Source organism: Sus scrofa, chromosome 5 (genome assembly GCF_054392235.1).
Source record: "Sus scrofa isolate SSC_HxYL_T2T_F1_AM1 chromosome 5, Sscrofa_HxYL_maternal_Yorkshire_Landrace_v2.0, whole genome shotgun sequence".
Lineage (NCBI taxonomy): Eukaryota > Metazoa > Chordata > Mammalia > Artiodactyla > Suidae > Sus > Sus scrofa.
The window spans coordinates 68,022,853-68,040,242 of NC_139387.1; the positions used below are offsets into that span (position 1 = coordinate 68,022,853).

The window sequence follows — 17,390 nt, forward strand, 5'->3', positions numbered from 1 at the left end:
CTGAGTTTGAAAGATTAGTTTGAATAATTGAAGTAAAGAACACCAAAAAACTTAAAACAATAAAACAGGGAGGAGAGGGATGGATTGGGAATTTGGGATTGGCATATGCACACTATTGTATACAGAATGGATGATCAATAGGGACCTGCTGCATAGCACGGGGAAATATACTTAATATTCTGTGATAATCTATATGGGAATATATACATATATACACATAGCTGAATCACTTTTGCTGCACAACAAAAATTAACACGACATTGTAAATCAACTATATTCAACAAGATTTCAAAAACAAAACCAAAACAATATATAGTGCACAGATGAATGAAAAAGACAGTTTTAAAAGAGTCACTTCGGGAAAGGGAAATTTCAAAGAAATAGAAAGGGAAATTGCAAAGGAGCAAAACAAAAACAAAGAAACTGAATCAAATAGGAGACCATCCGTGAAACAACACATGGCAATAGAAAATTTGAAACAATACATTATGATATACAGTTACTAATATTACAGATCAAGGTTCAAAAAATAAAGTTATAGAGGACTTTAAGATTAATAAAAGGGAATTTTTAGACATGGTGTTGCAATTTAACACAATGAAATTTGTCTAAATTTTTTTAAAACCCAAAGGCATTCAAAAATATCAGTTACCAGCTTATATAATAAACCCTAACCCTTAACATTTGCGCTCCCCTGAAAACTACAGTTTCTGATAATAACATTATAGAAGTCAATTTAATACACCATGCATATGTGGAGTTCCCTGGTGGCACTATGGGTTAAATATCCGGTGTTGTCACTGCAGCAGTTTGAGTTGTTGCTGTGGTGCAGGTTGTATCCCTGGCCTGAGAACTTCCACATGCCATGAGCATAGCAAGAAAACAAACGAAAAAACAAAACCATGCATGTGTTCTTTTGTGTATATTCTTAATATAAGCACATTTTATATTTCAATAAATACGATTAAAATATTGACTAAAATTTTGTTGACTGAATACTATAGTCTTTTCTTCAATTCTACTTATAATTCACAACAATACTTGAAAATATACTATATCTATAAGTACTTGAGAATATATTCAAATTTTTATAACTTTATGTTTCCCAATTCAGAACTCATTATTTCGGTCCTTTTATTCCAAACTTCCATTTATCTCCTGGTTAAATCTTTTTAATTGAAATAGATAATTTCTAGGTTAATTAATCATCTGCATCTATTTTTATGTATTATTCTCTTTTCTTTGAAAATTTAGAAAGAAAATAATGGTTTTTTTAATTTTTATATAACCTCATCAGGATTTTACTAAGGAATTTTTCTCCCTTATCTAATGTAATTATGAATTGTTCAGCAACATAAAGAATATGATTTTCATATGGATCTTTCAAAAATTTATCAGGACATTTTTTGTGATATAGTACATATTCAGTTTTAGTTTCTGTTCCACTTGTACAGAATTATTCTTTCATTTTTGTAAGCTGGAATATATATTGCTTTATGGGGAATGGAATTTCCTTAAGATATACATAGTTTTTGATCTCTTGCCAACATTTTTAGGTCATGTTTTTGTTTTTGTTTTTTTTTTGTCTTTTGTCTTTTGTCTTTTTGTTGTTGTTGTTGTTGTTGCTATTTCTTGGGCCGCTCCCGCGGCATATGGAGGTTTCCAGGCTAGGGGTTGAATCGGAGCTGTAGCTACCGGCCTACGCCAGAGCCACAGCAACGCGGGATCCGAGCCGCGTCTGCAACCTACACCACAGCTCACGGCAACGCCGGATCGTTAACCCACTGAGCAAGGGCAGGGACCGAACCCGCAACCTCATGGTTCCTAGTTGGATTCGTTAACCACTGCGCCATGACGGGAACTCCCCAGTCATGTTTTTTTTTTACTAATTCCCAGCATGCTTTGGTATTTCCACAAAAACAAAAACAACAAACAAGACCCCCCAAAACCTGACACATAGTTTTTTTGTTTTGTTTTGTTTTGTTTTTATCAATTTAGTAGTTGAAATAGTGTATCTGTGGTTCTTAGTTAAGGAGATTTTTGCCTCTTCTGCCAGGGACATTGGGCAATGCCTGGTTCTCACAATATCTTGTGGGTAGAGGCCAGGAATGCTGCTAGACATCCTGAAATTCTAGGACAGCCTCCTACAACAAAGAATAATCTAGGCCAAAACATCGATGTGTAAGGTTAAAAACCTGATAATGCACAATTAGAAACATTTTAACTTCAAGAGGAGAATTACTATGGAATAAAAATCAAAATAATTGACTCTCTTAGATAATCATGATAAAGAAGGATATTATTAATAAGAGAAAATGATAACTCTGTGTTTCTTAGTGGGGAAAATATTACAGAACAGCATATTCTATGTATTTCCATGGGACATGTAGAACTTATATAGCAAAATATTAACAACGGCTCTTTTAAAAACACTTTCTAGTTAATTTATAAGTTTCTATGTTAATCATGAGTCTTTTGAATAATTTTAACAGTTACTTAAAATTTTTCCTTTCTAAAATAGTTTTCTGATGCCTGATTATTCACCATAAAAGTGTTGTCTACTTTACATGAAATTTTGTTTCTTGGTGAAATGGAAATTCTCTTTATACTAGTATATGACATTTGCATCTTAGTTTGTGGAAACATTGGAAGTGAGTTTTCTTTGAAAATAGAGTAGAGAAAATCTAAGGGCTTTGATAAAGATGCTAAAATAAAATGTTCCTTTAACCAGGAAAAAATGGATATATTCAAATAAACATAAATTATAGAAATAATTATTAAAGCTACATAACTTAAAGAATATTTTCCTATTTATTTTCTCTTTGGAGTGTGGTTAGGATTTAATAAATATTTCTAGATGATTGGAAAAGGTAGTTTTCTCATTTATATTAACCTTGTATGCTGAGTAAAGTTTCCATAGGTAAAGAGAATTACTCAATTGTTAGTACTCATAAGGTGATACAAACATTGTGCTTTATTATATGCAGCTTGGACCTGTCCCTAGAAACATGTCTGTATTAGCAACATTTTAGGGAGACATATTAGTCAGAAAGCTTTTGACTATAAATAAAATCTTGTCTCAAACTTATATAAACTATAAGGAAATTAATTATCTCATGTATCTAGGTATCTAAAGGAGAGAGGGTTCCAGTCCATGACAAAGAACTCAGGTCATTTACCTCTCTATTCTGATGATCTTAGGGTCTTTATCCTAGAGCTATTCTCTTTATGGATATGAGATAATTGCCAATGGTAACTGAGTCTATTTTCTTTTTTTTTTAAGGCCTCATGTGTGGCATATGGAAATTCCCAGGCTAGGGGTAAATCAGAGCCAGGCTATGCCACAGCCACAGGAATGCAGAATCTGAACTGCATCTGTGAACTACACCACAGCTCTCTGGCAATGCCAGATTTTTAACCCACTGAGTGTGGCCAGGGATCAAACCAGCATCCTCATGGATACTAGTTGGGTTCATCACCACTGAGCCACAGTGGGAACTCCTATTTTCTTATTCATGTCTTATTGGTGACAGAGAACTCTTATTTAAACCAAGGATAATAAATCCTTCATTTCAATTTATTGAAGTCATTCAAGATCCTACTCTGCCCTTGGATCAGGGACAAGAACCCAGAAGAATATCATGATTTGATTGGCTTAAATAGGTTAAACAGGGTCCAGTTCTGGAATTGAACTTGTAGTGTTTTCTGAACAAAAGTACTGTTTAAGATTCATAATCCTCAATTAAAAGTAAAACATATACATATTAAAATTATGTAGCATTTAACTGAGAAAGAGTTAAACAACATCAAAAGGCTAGTTGGTTTATGTTGGAGAATGTTCAGCCTATGTTTTGCTCTAAGAGTTTTACAGTATCCAGTCTTATATTTTGGTCTTTAATCCATTTTGAGTTTATTTTTGTGTATGGTGTTAGGAAGTGTTCTGATTTCATTCTTTTACATGTAGCTGTCCAGTTTTCCCAGCACCACTTATTGAACAGGCTGTCTTTTCTCCCTTGTATATTCTTGCCTCCTTTGTCATAGATTAGTTGACGGTAGGTGCATGGGTTTAATTCTGGGCTCTTTATCCTGTTCCACTGATCTATATTTCTGTTTTTGTGCCAGTACCATACTGTTTTGATTACTATATCTTTGTAGTATAGTCTGAAGTCAGGGAACCTGTTTCCTCCAGCTCCATTTTTCTTTCTTAGGATGTCTTTGGCTATTCTGGTTCTTTTGCGCTTCCAAACAAACTTTAAGATATTTTGTTCTAGTTCTGTGAAAAATGTACACGGTAATTTGATAGGTATTACACTGAATCTGTAGATTGCCTTGGGTAGTATAGTCATTTTGATAATATTGATTCTTCCAATCCAAGAGCATAGTATGTCTTTCCACCTGTTTGTGTCATCTTGATTTCTTTCATCAGTGTCTTACAGTTTTCAGAGTACAGGTCTTTTGTCTCTTTAGGTAAGTTTATTACTAAGTGTTTTATTCTTTTTGATGTGATGGTAAATGAGATTGTTTCCCTAATTTCTCTTTCTGATCTTTTGTTGTTAGTGTATAGAAATGCAGTTAATTTCTATATCTGGCAACTTTGCCAAATTCCTTGATGAGTTCTAACAGTTTTCTGGTAGAGTCTTTAGGATTCTCTAGGTATAGTATCATGTCATCTGTAAACAGTGATGATTTTACTTCTTCCTTTCCAATTTGGATTCCTTTTACTTCTTTTTCTTCTCTGTTTGTCATGTCTAGGACTTCCAAAACTATGATGAATAGTAGTGGTGAGAGCAGACATCCTTGTCTTGTTCCTGATCTTAGGAGAAATTCTTTCAACTTTTTACCATTGACAATGATGTTAGCTGTGGGTTTGTTGTATAAGGCTTTAATTATGTTGAGGTAGGTTCTCTCTATGCCCACTTTCTGGAGGTGGGTTTTGGATCAGAAATGGGTGCTGGATGTTGTCAAAAGCCTTTTCTTCATCTATTGAGAGGATCGTATGGTTTTTATTCTTCAGTTTTTTAATGTGATGTAACATAATGATTGATTTGAAGATATTGAAGAATCCTTGAATCCCACTTAATCATGATGTATAATTCTTTTAATGTATTATTGGATTCAGTTTGCTAGTATTTTGTTGAGGATTTTTGCATCTATGTTCTTCAGTGACATTAGCCTGTAATTTTCTTTTTTTTTTTTTTGTGGTATCTTTGTCTGGTTTTGGTATCAGGGTGATGGTGGCCTCATAGAATGAGTTTGGGAGTGTTCCTTCCTCTGCAATTTTTTGGAATAATTTCGGAAGAATAGGTGTTAGCTCTTCTCTAAATGTTTGATAGAATTCGCCTGTGAAGCCACCTGGTCCTGGACTTTTGTTTGTTGGAAGTTTTTTAATCACAGTTTCAATCTCAGTACTTGTGAATGGTCCAGTCATCTTTTGTATTTCATCTTCATTTAGTCTTGGAAGATTGTACTTTTCTAGGAATTTGTCTACTTCTTCTAGGTTGTCATTTTATTGGCATATAGTTGCTTGTAGAGGTCTCTTATGATCCTTTGTATTTCTGTGATGTCCTTGGAAATGTCTCCTTTTTCATTATTAATTTTACTGAACCCTCTTTTTTACTTGATTTGTCTGGTTAAGGGTTTATCAATTTTGTTGATCTTTTCAAAGAACTATCTTTTAGTTTCAGTGATTTTTTTCTGTGATTTTCTTCATTTCTATTTCATTTATTTCTGCTCTGATCTTCATGATTTCTTTCCTTCTGCTAACTTTGCTCTGACCTTTATGATGTCTTTCCTTCTGCTGACTTTATTTCTGATATTAGTAATTTGTGTCCTCTCTTTTTTTCTTAGTTAGCTTGACTAAAGGCTAATTATTTTATTGATCTTTTCAAAGAAACTTGTGTCTTCAGTGACTAAATTCATTCATCTCTTCTATACACTATTTTTTCTTTATATATCTAGACTGTCATTATAAACACATTATAAATGATGATGCTAATGTTGACACTGAAAAAGGTGATATCCAGTTTTTTTCTATTTTGTTTTGTTTTCTGTAGGTGTATGTTTGGCCATCCTACTGCACGATTCAGGTTAACAAATGCAAAATGGTGTCAGGAGGACAGATAAAATCCATGAAACAGAAACTTTCATTTGCATGTTAACAAATTATAGGTAGGCATTCTGTATGAAACTACATTATGAGTACCAGCTAAACTGTATAGGCATAACTGGAGGGGGTCTCTATGAAGATATTTTGGATTCCATCACAAGGCATTAATTGGGATACTTTTAAGTCTTTCTGTAATCGAAGAGAAGAAATCATTCTTCCATCAAGCAACAACGTATGCCTCATTCTGCAGCCGGTAATCTAAATAGATGTAAAGAAAACAATATCAGGGATTGGCAGATATGCTAAGTATAGTAGAAAGCCTCCTCATTTTTATATCAGTTAGTCAGTCAATATTGGGGTTTTTAGGGAATGGATTTATTGGACTTGTAACCTGCATTGACTGTGTGAAAAACAAGAACATCTCTATGATCAGCTTTATTCTCACTGGCTTAGCTACTTCAAGAATTTGTCTGATATGGTTAATAATTATAGATGGATTTATAAAGATATTCTTTCCAGATTTATATATTTCTGGTAAACTAACTGAATACATTAGTTACTCATGGGTAATTGTCAATCATTCAAGTATCTGGTTTGCCACCAGCCTCAGCATCTTCTATTTCCTGAAGATAGCAAATTTTTCCCACCACATTTTTCTTTGGTTGAAGGGTAAAATCAATAGGGTTCTTCTCATTCTGATGGGATACTTGTTTATTTCATGGTTATTTACTTTTCCACAAGTTGTGAAGATTATTAGTGACAGTAAAAAGAAGAATGGAAGTTCATTCTGGCCACTCAACATGCATAAACTTGAATACTTTATGAGCCAGTTTTTGCTCAATCTGGGTGTCATTCTCCTCTTTATACTATGCATGATTACATGTTTCTTATTGATCATTTCTCTTTGGAGGCACAACAGGCAGATGCAATCGAATGCCACTGGATTCAGAGACCCCAGCACAGAAGCACATATTAAAGCAATGAAAATTGTGATATCTTTTATCATCCTCTTTATCTTGTATTTTATAGGCGTTGCCATAGAAATATCATGTGGTACTCAGCCAGAAAACAAACTGCTGTTTATTTTTGGTATGATAACCACAGCCATTTTTCCTTGGGGTCACTCATTTATCCTAATTCTAGGAAACAAGAAGCTAAAGCAAGCCTCTTTGAAGGTACTGAAGCAATTAAAGTGCTGGGGAAAAGAGAAACTTCTCAGAACTCCATGATTACCTTGGTGAGAAATGGGTGGTCCAAGAAAACAATTCAGTAAAGAAATCCCTGAAGACCTCTTTCACTTGCATTCTTTCTCGCATTGGTTTTAACTGTTATTGAACATCACTAAAATCTTCCATAATGACTGACTACATTTCAGAGGATCTCACTCTTCAATGAGACTTTAATCCCACATACAAATTGAGTGGCTCAGTCAGCTTTCCTCCCTTGAAATTGCTTCTTCCCACATCCCCCATCGCCAGAGGAAAAAACAGCTTGGAGACTATTCAATATAAAGATGCTAATGGTGGGAATAAGTCTCTAAAACAAAATTTCTCATTGTGCTTTATATGACTTCCCTAAAGCATTGACAGCCCTTCACCAGGAAAACCCAAAGAAAAAGAAACCAAGACAAAGAAAAATTATAATCAGTCTTGCCACTTAGAACATGGAAGTGAGAAAGACAGGTGCTTCTTTGGGCTGTGCATTTTTAATTCTTTGTAAGATTGCTTTTATTTTTAGTATTTGACTCTTAATGTCCTTTTTCTTTTTCTTTTTCTTTTTTTTTTTTTTTTGAAACTGATGAGTGTTTGATGTAGTAGCAGTGGTTGCAACATGGGGGAAAGGGCATCGGAACACTGACGAAGTGAATCTTTATATTCATTCCAGTGATTTGAGATAAAGCTAGTCTTGAACTCCTTTAAGTTAAATTTTCAGTGTGTAGTATTTTAGGCTATATGGGTAGTACAAAAAGATCCCAAATATATATGTGTGCAAGGCTGTTATTAGAAATTATTAGAACAACAAATCTCCTCTAATTATCCCTTCAATTCAGTTTTATGTTTGAGAGATAAGCACCCATAATTTTAACCTTTTGCTGAGCAGATATTATTTTCATGTTGTCCTTTCAACAAATTGCCTTTCAGGAGTCTTGGTTTATTGATAAGATCCAATCTCACTTTCAGCGTTGGAGAGGCCCAAGCTAGGTATTTTATCCTACATATACAAGATACTTTAAAACTTAAGCACTAATTTAAAGGATATTAAAAATGCCCCCCAAGGCTCTATTTTCAGCACTTTTTTTTCTCTCAAAATTTGCATTTTCCTACCATTTTTGGCATTTGAGGCATTTTTTTTTTCCTGACAGCTCTACAATGCACTTAAAATAATTTTGAAGGATTTTCCATATTTTTATGTATTCTGGAATTTCTTCACATGTTATGTTTGCTATGTTCTTTTTCCTCAGTTTTATTGAGATACAACTGACATAACATGTTTACATATACTTAAAAACTAAGGTTGATTGTTATTTTCTTTCTTTTTTCTTTTTTTTTTTCTTTTTAGGGCCGCCCCTGGGGCATATAGATGTTCCCAGGCTAGGGGTCTAATCAGAGCTACAGCTGCCTGCATACGCCACAGCAACGTGGGATCTGAGCTGCATCTGTAACCTACACGACAGCTCACAGCAACAGCAACGCAGAATTCTTAACCCACTGAGCGAGTCCAGGGATCAAACTGGCAGCCTCATGGTTACTAGTAGGAATCTTTTATAGTGAGCCACAACGGGAACTCCTGGTTGTTATTTTCTAGTTTCATTTCAATTTTTATTTTTTTGTAAATGAATTCAAAGCTTCATATTATCTGCCTATTGATTTAGATACGTTCCACAGCATTGACACATGGTTCTTAACATTGTCATTCAGCTCAGAGTCTCAAAATATCCTTTGTAATTTCCTCTTAATTCAAGGGTATTTTACAGAATAATTTTCTAGCTATATGAGATTTGTAAAGGTAATTTTTCATATTGAGATTTTACTGAAGTTGAATTGGGCATCATATTTATATGATAGTTGACCTAGGATGAGATTTATTTGGCCTAGTATATGATCTGTTTTTGTCAAAGGTCCGTGTTTTCTTGAGAGATATTTGATAGTGTAAAAATCAAATTTATATACATTAGTTGAACCATGTTAATGAAATTATGTCTCCATATCCATATTTATTATGAATCAATTTGAAACAGATAATAAATGTACATTTACAATTATGGATTTGTCCCTGCTCACAATTCATTCACTTATAGCTGCATTTAACTTGAAACAATATTGATAGTTGTATTTGTTTCCATGATCATTATTTTTATTATTATTATTATTACTGATATTAAAAAACCCTGTCATTCATGCAGGCTTTTGCTTTAAATTTTACTTTGTCCACATTAAAAATGGCCAATTCTGTTTCTCTGCTTCATATATGTATTTTCCATCTGTGTGTTTTCAACATTTGTACATTTTTGTTTTATTATATCCAATGAAAATAAATCTCTATTTGATACTTTAATATTAGAATCTAAAAATTACCATCACTGTGTAAATATTTTTACTTGTTGTAATTACAATTATATTAATTTTTATCTTTTCATTTCTCTTTTTCTATTTTTCATGCTTTATTCTAGATTTTTCCCCTCTTTATCTATCTTCTATTTATACCAAATTTTCATATTCTGGTTTTAAAATATCATTATCTTTATCCCAAATAAAATAATAAGTTTAGCTTGCTTTATCTACTTCTAGGCTTTCCCAAGCTGCACATTTTCATGGTGTCTAGTTTTAAGTTTTTAAATGTATGTATTTATTTAAAATGTATTTTTATTGTGGTAAAATATATATGACATGAAATTTTCTACTTTAACCATTTTAAGTGTAAAATTCTGTGGTATTAATTACAGTATTGTGCAACCATTACCACTATCTATTTCCAAAACTTCTATCACCCCAAACAATAACTCTGTACCCTCTAAGCAATAACTATCAATTCCCCTTCCCTTAGGTTCCTGGAACCTCTAATCTACTTTCTGACTTCATTAATTAGCTTATTCCAGATATTTCATATGAGTAAAATCATACAAATTTTTTTTTATGTCTGGCTTATTTCACTGAGCATAATGTTTTTAAGGCTTTATCATGTTGTAGTATGTGTCAGAACTTCGTTCCTTTTTATGATTGAATAATATTCCATTGTATATGTATATACTAAATTTTGTTTAAACATTCATCTGTTAATGAACTTGAGTCATTTCTATCTTTGGCTATTGTGAGTATGCTCAACAAACATTATTGTACAACTATCTGTGTCCTTGTTTTCAGTATATGCCTGAGAGTATAATTACTGAGTCTTATGGCAATTTCTATATTCAGCTTTTTGAGGAACCACCAAACTCTTTTCCACAGTGGCTACATCACTTCACATTCCTACTGGGAATGTATGAGGGTTCAAATTTCTCCACATCCTCTCCAATATTTGTTATTTTCTGTATTTTTCCTATGATCATCCTAGTGAGTGTGAAATGATATTCCCAACTTCTTTGCATTTCTCTAATGATTAATGGATTTGAATATCTTGGTGTGTCTTGGTCATTTATAAATCTTCAGAGAAATATCTAGTCATGTCCTTTGCCCATTTTTTAACTGTGCTATTTTTCTTTTTGTTGTTGAGTTGTAGGTATTCTTTATATATTCAGATTATTAAACCATTCTCACATATCTCATCTGCTAATATTTTATCCCATTCTGTAAATTGTCTTTGCACTTTCTTTTGTGTGTGTGTGTGTTTTGTCTTTTTAGGGCTGCACCCGCAGCATATGGAAGTCCCAGACTAGGAGTCCAACCAGAGCCACAGCAACTGGGTATCCAAGCCACATCTGTGACCTACACCACAGCACACGGTAATGCTGGATACTTAACCCACTGAGCGAGGCCAGGGATCAAACCCGCATCCTCAAGGATGCTAGTCGGGTTCGTTAAATGCTGAGCCATGGCAGGGACTCCTGCACTTTCTTATAACATCCTTCATGCACAAAAGTTTTTATTTTTGATGAAGTTCAGTTTATCTATTTGTTTCTTTTGTTGCTTGTGTTTTTTTGTGTAATAGCTAAAAACTCACTGACAAATCCAAAGTCATGAAGATTTACTCCTAGATTTACTTTTAAGTGTTTTATAGTTTTTGTTTTTATATTTAGGTCATGATCTTTTGTTTATGGTATGATAGGGTTCTAACTCTATTCTCTTGCACGTGGATATCCAATTGTCCAAGCCCCATTTGTTGAAAATACTCTTCTCCTAATAAATTTTTGGCCATTCTTGTTGAAAATCAATTCACCATAGGTATATGGGTTTAGATCAGGACCCTCAATTCTACCCTATTGGTCTATATATCTGTCCTTATGCCAGTACCATGCAATCTTGATTGCTGAAGTGCCATGTTTGTTAGGCTCTGTGGTACAATGGATAGTGCATTGGACTTCTAGCATGTGAAGTGCCATGTTTTGTGATTTCATGTAATTATCATGATCCTTGAAATTAGTGCCAACATAGGAAATTGCAATTAAAACGCATCAAGAGAGGCTCCGTTAAGGCTCATCAAAAGAGCAAAACAAGTTGATAAGAGTCATGATTTCTTGAAAAATGAAATTTTTCTTGCCGGAAAATTCAATAATAATAATACATAACATTTACTGAGTATATAAGCACTTTTGTGTTCTAAGTACTTTAAATGCAAGACTTCATTTAATCCTAACCATTCTATAAGATAGATAGTATTTTTATCAGTGTTTTATTTGTGAAAAAAAAAAAACAAACCTAAAAACATGGAACTTTCTTGGTGGCCTAGTGGTTAAGGATTTGGCATTATCAGGGCTGTGGCTCGGGTAAGGTTTAGTCTCTGGCCCAGGAACTTCCACATTCTTCAGACGTGGCCACCAAAATACAAACAAACAAACAAAAAACAACAACAAAAAAACAAAACCAAAAAAAAAAAAACCACGTAAAACTCAACTTAGATCACATAGCAAATAGAGTGGGGAAAATATTCAACTTCATCTGCCTGGCAAGAGAGCTGAAACTCCTAACCATTATATAGATTGGCCCTTTTAAACACAACAGATTGAAGTTGTAATATGAAATTTAAAAAATCAAATTATTTCAAACTTTACTTCAACCTTATTAGCAAATACATTTTTTATTTGTCACCACAGGCTCTAAATATTCTGCATCCTTCAGAATTTTCATACACACAGAGTTCATTTACAACACACTATCATAATAAATTATTTTAGGTTTGAATGCTTATGTCTATAGTTTTCTTTTAATTAAGTCTGATTCTCTTTTAAAAGAAGTAATGTATTTCTAATTTTATGATATCCCTCTTCAAAAAGAGCTTCTATGTTGTTATTCTGTTTTTATGAGGTTCAACTTATTTTTTTTTGATCATGTCGATGCCACTAATTATTGCCTTCTTCACACAGTGCTAAATTTGAAATACATCTGAATTTTTATAATTATTGTTTTTCTGTCTTAAAGCTTTTACAAAAAACAAACAAACAAACAAACAGGAGTTCCCATCATGGCTCAGTGGTTAAAGAACTTGACTAGTATCCATGAGGACACAGGTCCGATCCCTGGCCTTGCTCAGAGGGTTAAGGATCTGGTGTTGAGCTGGTGTTGAGCTGGTGTAGGTCACAGACGTGGCTCAGATCTTCATGGATACTAGTCAGATTCATTTCTGCTGCACCACAATGGGAATGCTCTTTTCTTCCAGTTTTATTAAGACATAACTGACATATAACACCGTGTAAGTTTAAGGTGTAGAGTATAATGATTTGACTTACATCAATGATTTGATTTAAAATAATTACCATAATAAGTTTACTGAACATCCATCATCTCATATAGATTTAAAAGAAAAGAAAAAGAAAAAAATATTTTTTCTCTGTTATAAGAAATCTTAGGACTTGCTCTCTTAACGATTTTCACAGGTAACATACAGCAGTGTTATTTATGTTACTCATGTTGTTCGTTACATTCTTAGTACTTATTTATCTCACAACAAATAAACTTCTTTAAATAATAATCTCTTCAAAGTCTTAATATTTATCATCTGTGCAAGGGGATTATAACATATAACTAATATTTTTATTTTTTTCCTGTGATGAAAATTCCATTCTTGTCATTGACTATAATTTGAATGACCAACAACCTTAGATTATATTTCAAGTGTAACTAAAAATGTAATACCTTTCCATTTCATTGGAAATAGAATGTGAAATTTTTTGTAGTAATAGAAATGAGTTTCAACTCCATTGAAATGTTTTCTTTTTTTATTTTATTATATTATATTATATTTTATTTTATTTTATTTATTTATTTATTTATTTATTTATTTTGTCTTTTTGCCATTTCTTGGGCCACTCGCACAGCATATGGAGGTTCCCAGGCTAGGGGTCGAATCGTAGCTGTAGCTGCCGGCCTACACCAGAGCCACAGCAACACAGGATCCGAGCCATGTCTGCGACCTATACTACAGCTCACGGCAACGCCGGATCGTTAACCCACTGAGCAAGGGCAGGGATCGAACCCGCAACCTCATAGTTCCTAGTCGGATTCGTTAATCACTGTGCCACGACGGGAACTCCTGAAATGTTTTCTCTTTAAGCATTTCCTCATAATTATAAATCCTTTCCCCAGAACACATTTTGCATTATTAATATAAATATTTTTTCTTATGATTGAAATTTTCATATCAACTAATTAGCTACTTACTACTAAGAAAATCAGTTACCAGGTAATGAAACTTAACTAATATTTAAAAAGAGGATTGAAGGAGTTCCCTTGTGGCACACAGGGTTAAGGATCCCATGTTGTCACTGAAGAAGCCTGAGTTACTGCTATGGCAAGGGTTTGATCCCCAGGCCAGAACTTCCACATGCTGCTGGCATGGCCATAAGTAAACAAATAAATATATAAGTGGATTTTTTTAAAAAGTTTTTTAAAAATAAATATATACATTGGAATGACAGAGTATACACGGAAAAATAATCCAGAAAAGTCCGCTCAGAGACATAACTTGATGATACATTTAGACTTTAAAGGTTTAGACCTTAATTGCCTCTTGAGTTAACTGGCAAAAAACTAAGTCACTTGAAAAAGAAAGAAAAAACATTGGTATCAGAATTCTCAACAACTGTCATCACCAACAACATGAACTATGTGCAAAATCAGCAACGTGCTCAAAAAAAAAAGTGTGAGCCATTAACTTTTTCATCCAACTACACTCTCTTTCAAGGACCAACACAAATGGAGAAAGAAGGATGTTTTTAGCATGCAAGAACTTGGGAAATGAAATTGCCATTCATGAGAAATAGCTTAGAGGATAACTTCGTCTAACCAAGAGATGTTTGGAGGAACTTTGGCAAAAGAAATGGTGATGAAACTGAATATATTTAACTACAGATAGGTATCTAAAATAAAGGAAAGAGGGCTGGTGAATGATTGCAACAAGGAAAGGCAATAGGATATAGAGATCCATGATAGGATATTCTAAGGTACTGTGTGTCTTTTGAGAAAGAAGGAAGTAAGAATCAAAAGTTACAAGAAAGGTTAAGAAAAACACTCTGGAGTTCACATTGTGGATCAGTGGGTTATGAAACTGACTAGCATACATAAGGAGGTAGGTTTGATCCTTGGCCTCGCTCAACTGGTTAAAGATCTAACATTGCCCTGAGCTGTGGTGTAGGTCACAGATGAAGCTTGAATGTGGTGTGGCTGTTGTTGTGGCTGTGGCATAGGCCAGCAGCTGCAACTCCGATTCAACTCCTGGCCTGGGAACTTTCACATGCTGCAGTGTGATCCCAAAAAAGCAAAAAAAAAAGAAAGAAAGAAAGAAAAGGAAAGAAAGATAAGAAAAAAACACCTACTACAGCTTTGACTTCAGTGTGATGAGGGGTGTGAGGTCTGAAAGAAAACAGCTGCCACAGGAAAAGCTGCAGGGCAAACAATATCCTCAGAAGAGAGTCAGGATTTAGCTGCAAAGTGTTAAAATAAATGGGTCCATAGATAGAATCAAGGGGTCTATGAACTTGCTTGGACATCAAATTATATATTTTTGTTTTTATTAACTTTTAACTTACATCTACCATTCCTCCCATTTTGAAGGCACGTACAATTACAGAAGCATTGGCCGTATCTGTAATTTTTTTCACCTCTAGAAATCACGAATCACTCTTCTGACAGTGATGTTAGGTCAAAGAATAAGGACATAAATTACTTTATCACAGTATATATTTTCAATCTATCAGATTCCTTTGAAATTCCATGTATTTTTACTTTATTCATTTAAAAATATTATTCTAGTCTTCATCAGACTGCCAAAGTAGTCCACAGAAACAAGAAAGTTAAAACTCCCTGAGTTCAAACAAAGAAGGCAAAGTGAGTTGTTTGTTAGGAAAATGCATGAGAGTATAAGGTTGTTGCTGATGGCTTACTGTGAATTCCAGGGAATATAGTGAGTTTAGAACAGGGTGTGAGATAAAAGTCAGCAACACTTAAATTTGAATTATCTAAAAGTAGGATCAGTGTGGCATCATTGTTTTCTTGACTTGTAAATGTGGAGAGCTTAATATAAGCCAGAAACTAACCTAATCAAGAAAATAAAGGGTTGTGGGGACGAAGTACAAATATATAAGTTTAATTCTTTTCAAATAAATTTTAAAACTTGATAGGAAGATATACCTTAACTAACACCAAATTCTAGAAGAAAAGAAAACATGAACATACAGATATGCATGAAGGAGTAAGATAACACTATCAAGAAGTCACAAGGAAAAACAACAAAACAAAACGTCACAATGAAAAAATAGCTCTAAGCTCAGATGAAAAGCAAATTCTACCAAACCTTTGAAGAACAGATAATCCCAGTACTCTGACGTTTTTTAGAGTATAAAAACAGGAAAAAAAAAAAAACTTAAAAAGTTTTTTACGAAGCAAGTTTTATATTGATACCAAAAACTCACCAGACTCTAGAAAACTAATCTAATCTCACTTCTTCACTTTGGGGTATGAATTTCAATATGAAAATCATAAATAGAGTACTATCAAACAGAAATAGCAACAATTTTCCTAAAATAATAGTACACCAAGACTAAGCAGAGTTTATATCAGGAATGTGAGAATAAGCCAATATTAGGAAATGTGTCCAAATAATTGACTAGATTTATAAATCTAAAAGTAAAAAAATCTATTATCAATTTCCATAAACTTAGAAAAGATATTTCACTCATCCTGATAGCACTACCCAATAAAATTGGAATCTATAGGTATGTTATTAACATGATTAGTGGAAATTTGGTAAGTTTCACCATCCCTGAATGCTTCAAGTCTTTGATGATGGAGCCAATGTTGGCAATCCTCCTGAGGCTGAATTGTCATTTTGGTGTATTATACTTTAAAGCATGAAATTCAGGTGATTCCACTTTTCCCTTGATCATTTAGCTCTCATTCCATGAATGTGAGGAACAGTACGGTGACTTTTCTAATTTTCATGGTGTATTCCAATTATACACTTAGGAAATGTAAAAATAATCACTGAATAGGCGCATAAGACCTACTTGATTCTGTTGTGATTTAATATCAGACAAACATAAGCCTCTCTTAACCACAGTGGTGTTTGGAATCCTCAAGAATTAGTGTCAATTCAGAATTAATATCCACTAACCCCTCAAAGATCTGGGTATTTTTCAGGGTGATTCTAATAAACGGCAACAAGGGAAGTTTTGGAAGAAGAGCCATAGTGTTATTTTGTGTCAGTGCTGCAGGGCCCTTCTTCAATCAAAGGGCCCTACATTTTTAAAATAGGTTAGGACTAGAAACCAGGTAGAATCCAAATCTTTTCCTTGAGGCAGCTCAAGTCACTTTTCTGGTCCACCAGATCCAAACTTCTATTGCCATAAATATCAAGTAGGATTTTAGTAGGCTACCCATCTCTTTCATTCCTAAAGACATCATGACCAATTAGGATATTATTTATGTTAACTATCTACACTTTAAATTCACAACTATTTTAAGGCTCCAAAACCTACATTTGTACAAAATGGACCACAGTTTTGGAGTATTTTGCAAGTCATTAGAGATGGTAAGGATGCCACATCTCCAAATTAAATTTTAGCCATATTTTCCAAGTAATTGATTCCTTCTGTAGCTCCTGGTCAACAGAGTAAGTTGACAAATCCGAAATACAC

General features: G+C 33.7%; 1 protein-coding gene across 1 annotated transcript; it reads left to right on the top strand.

The window, feature by feature from the left end:
• The first annotated feature begins 6,405 nt into the window (after positions 1-6,405).
• TAS2R10 (taste 2 receptor member 10) lies at positions 6,406-12,132 on the top strand. The gene has a single exon (XM_084956757.1). The coding sequence runs from the start codon at positions 6,406-6,408 to the stop codon at positions 7,333-7,335; it is 930 nt and encodes a 309-aa protein (XP_084812883.1). The 3' UTR covers positions 7,336-12,132.
• The last annotated feature ends 5,258 nt before the right edge of the window (positions 12,133-17,390 follow it).

Coding starts and splice junctions, on each gene's coding strand:
- TAS2R10 (XM_084956757.1), top strand. CDS start 6,406: ATGCTAAGTATAGTAGAAAGCCTCCTCATTTTTATATCAGTTAGTCAG.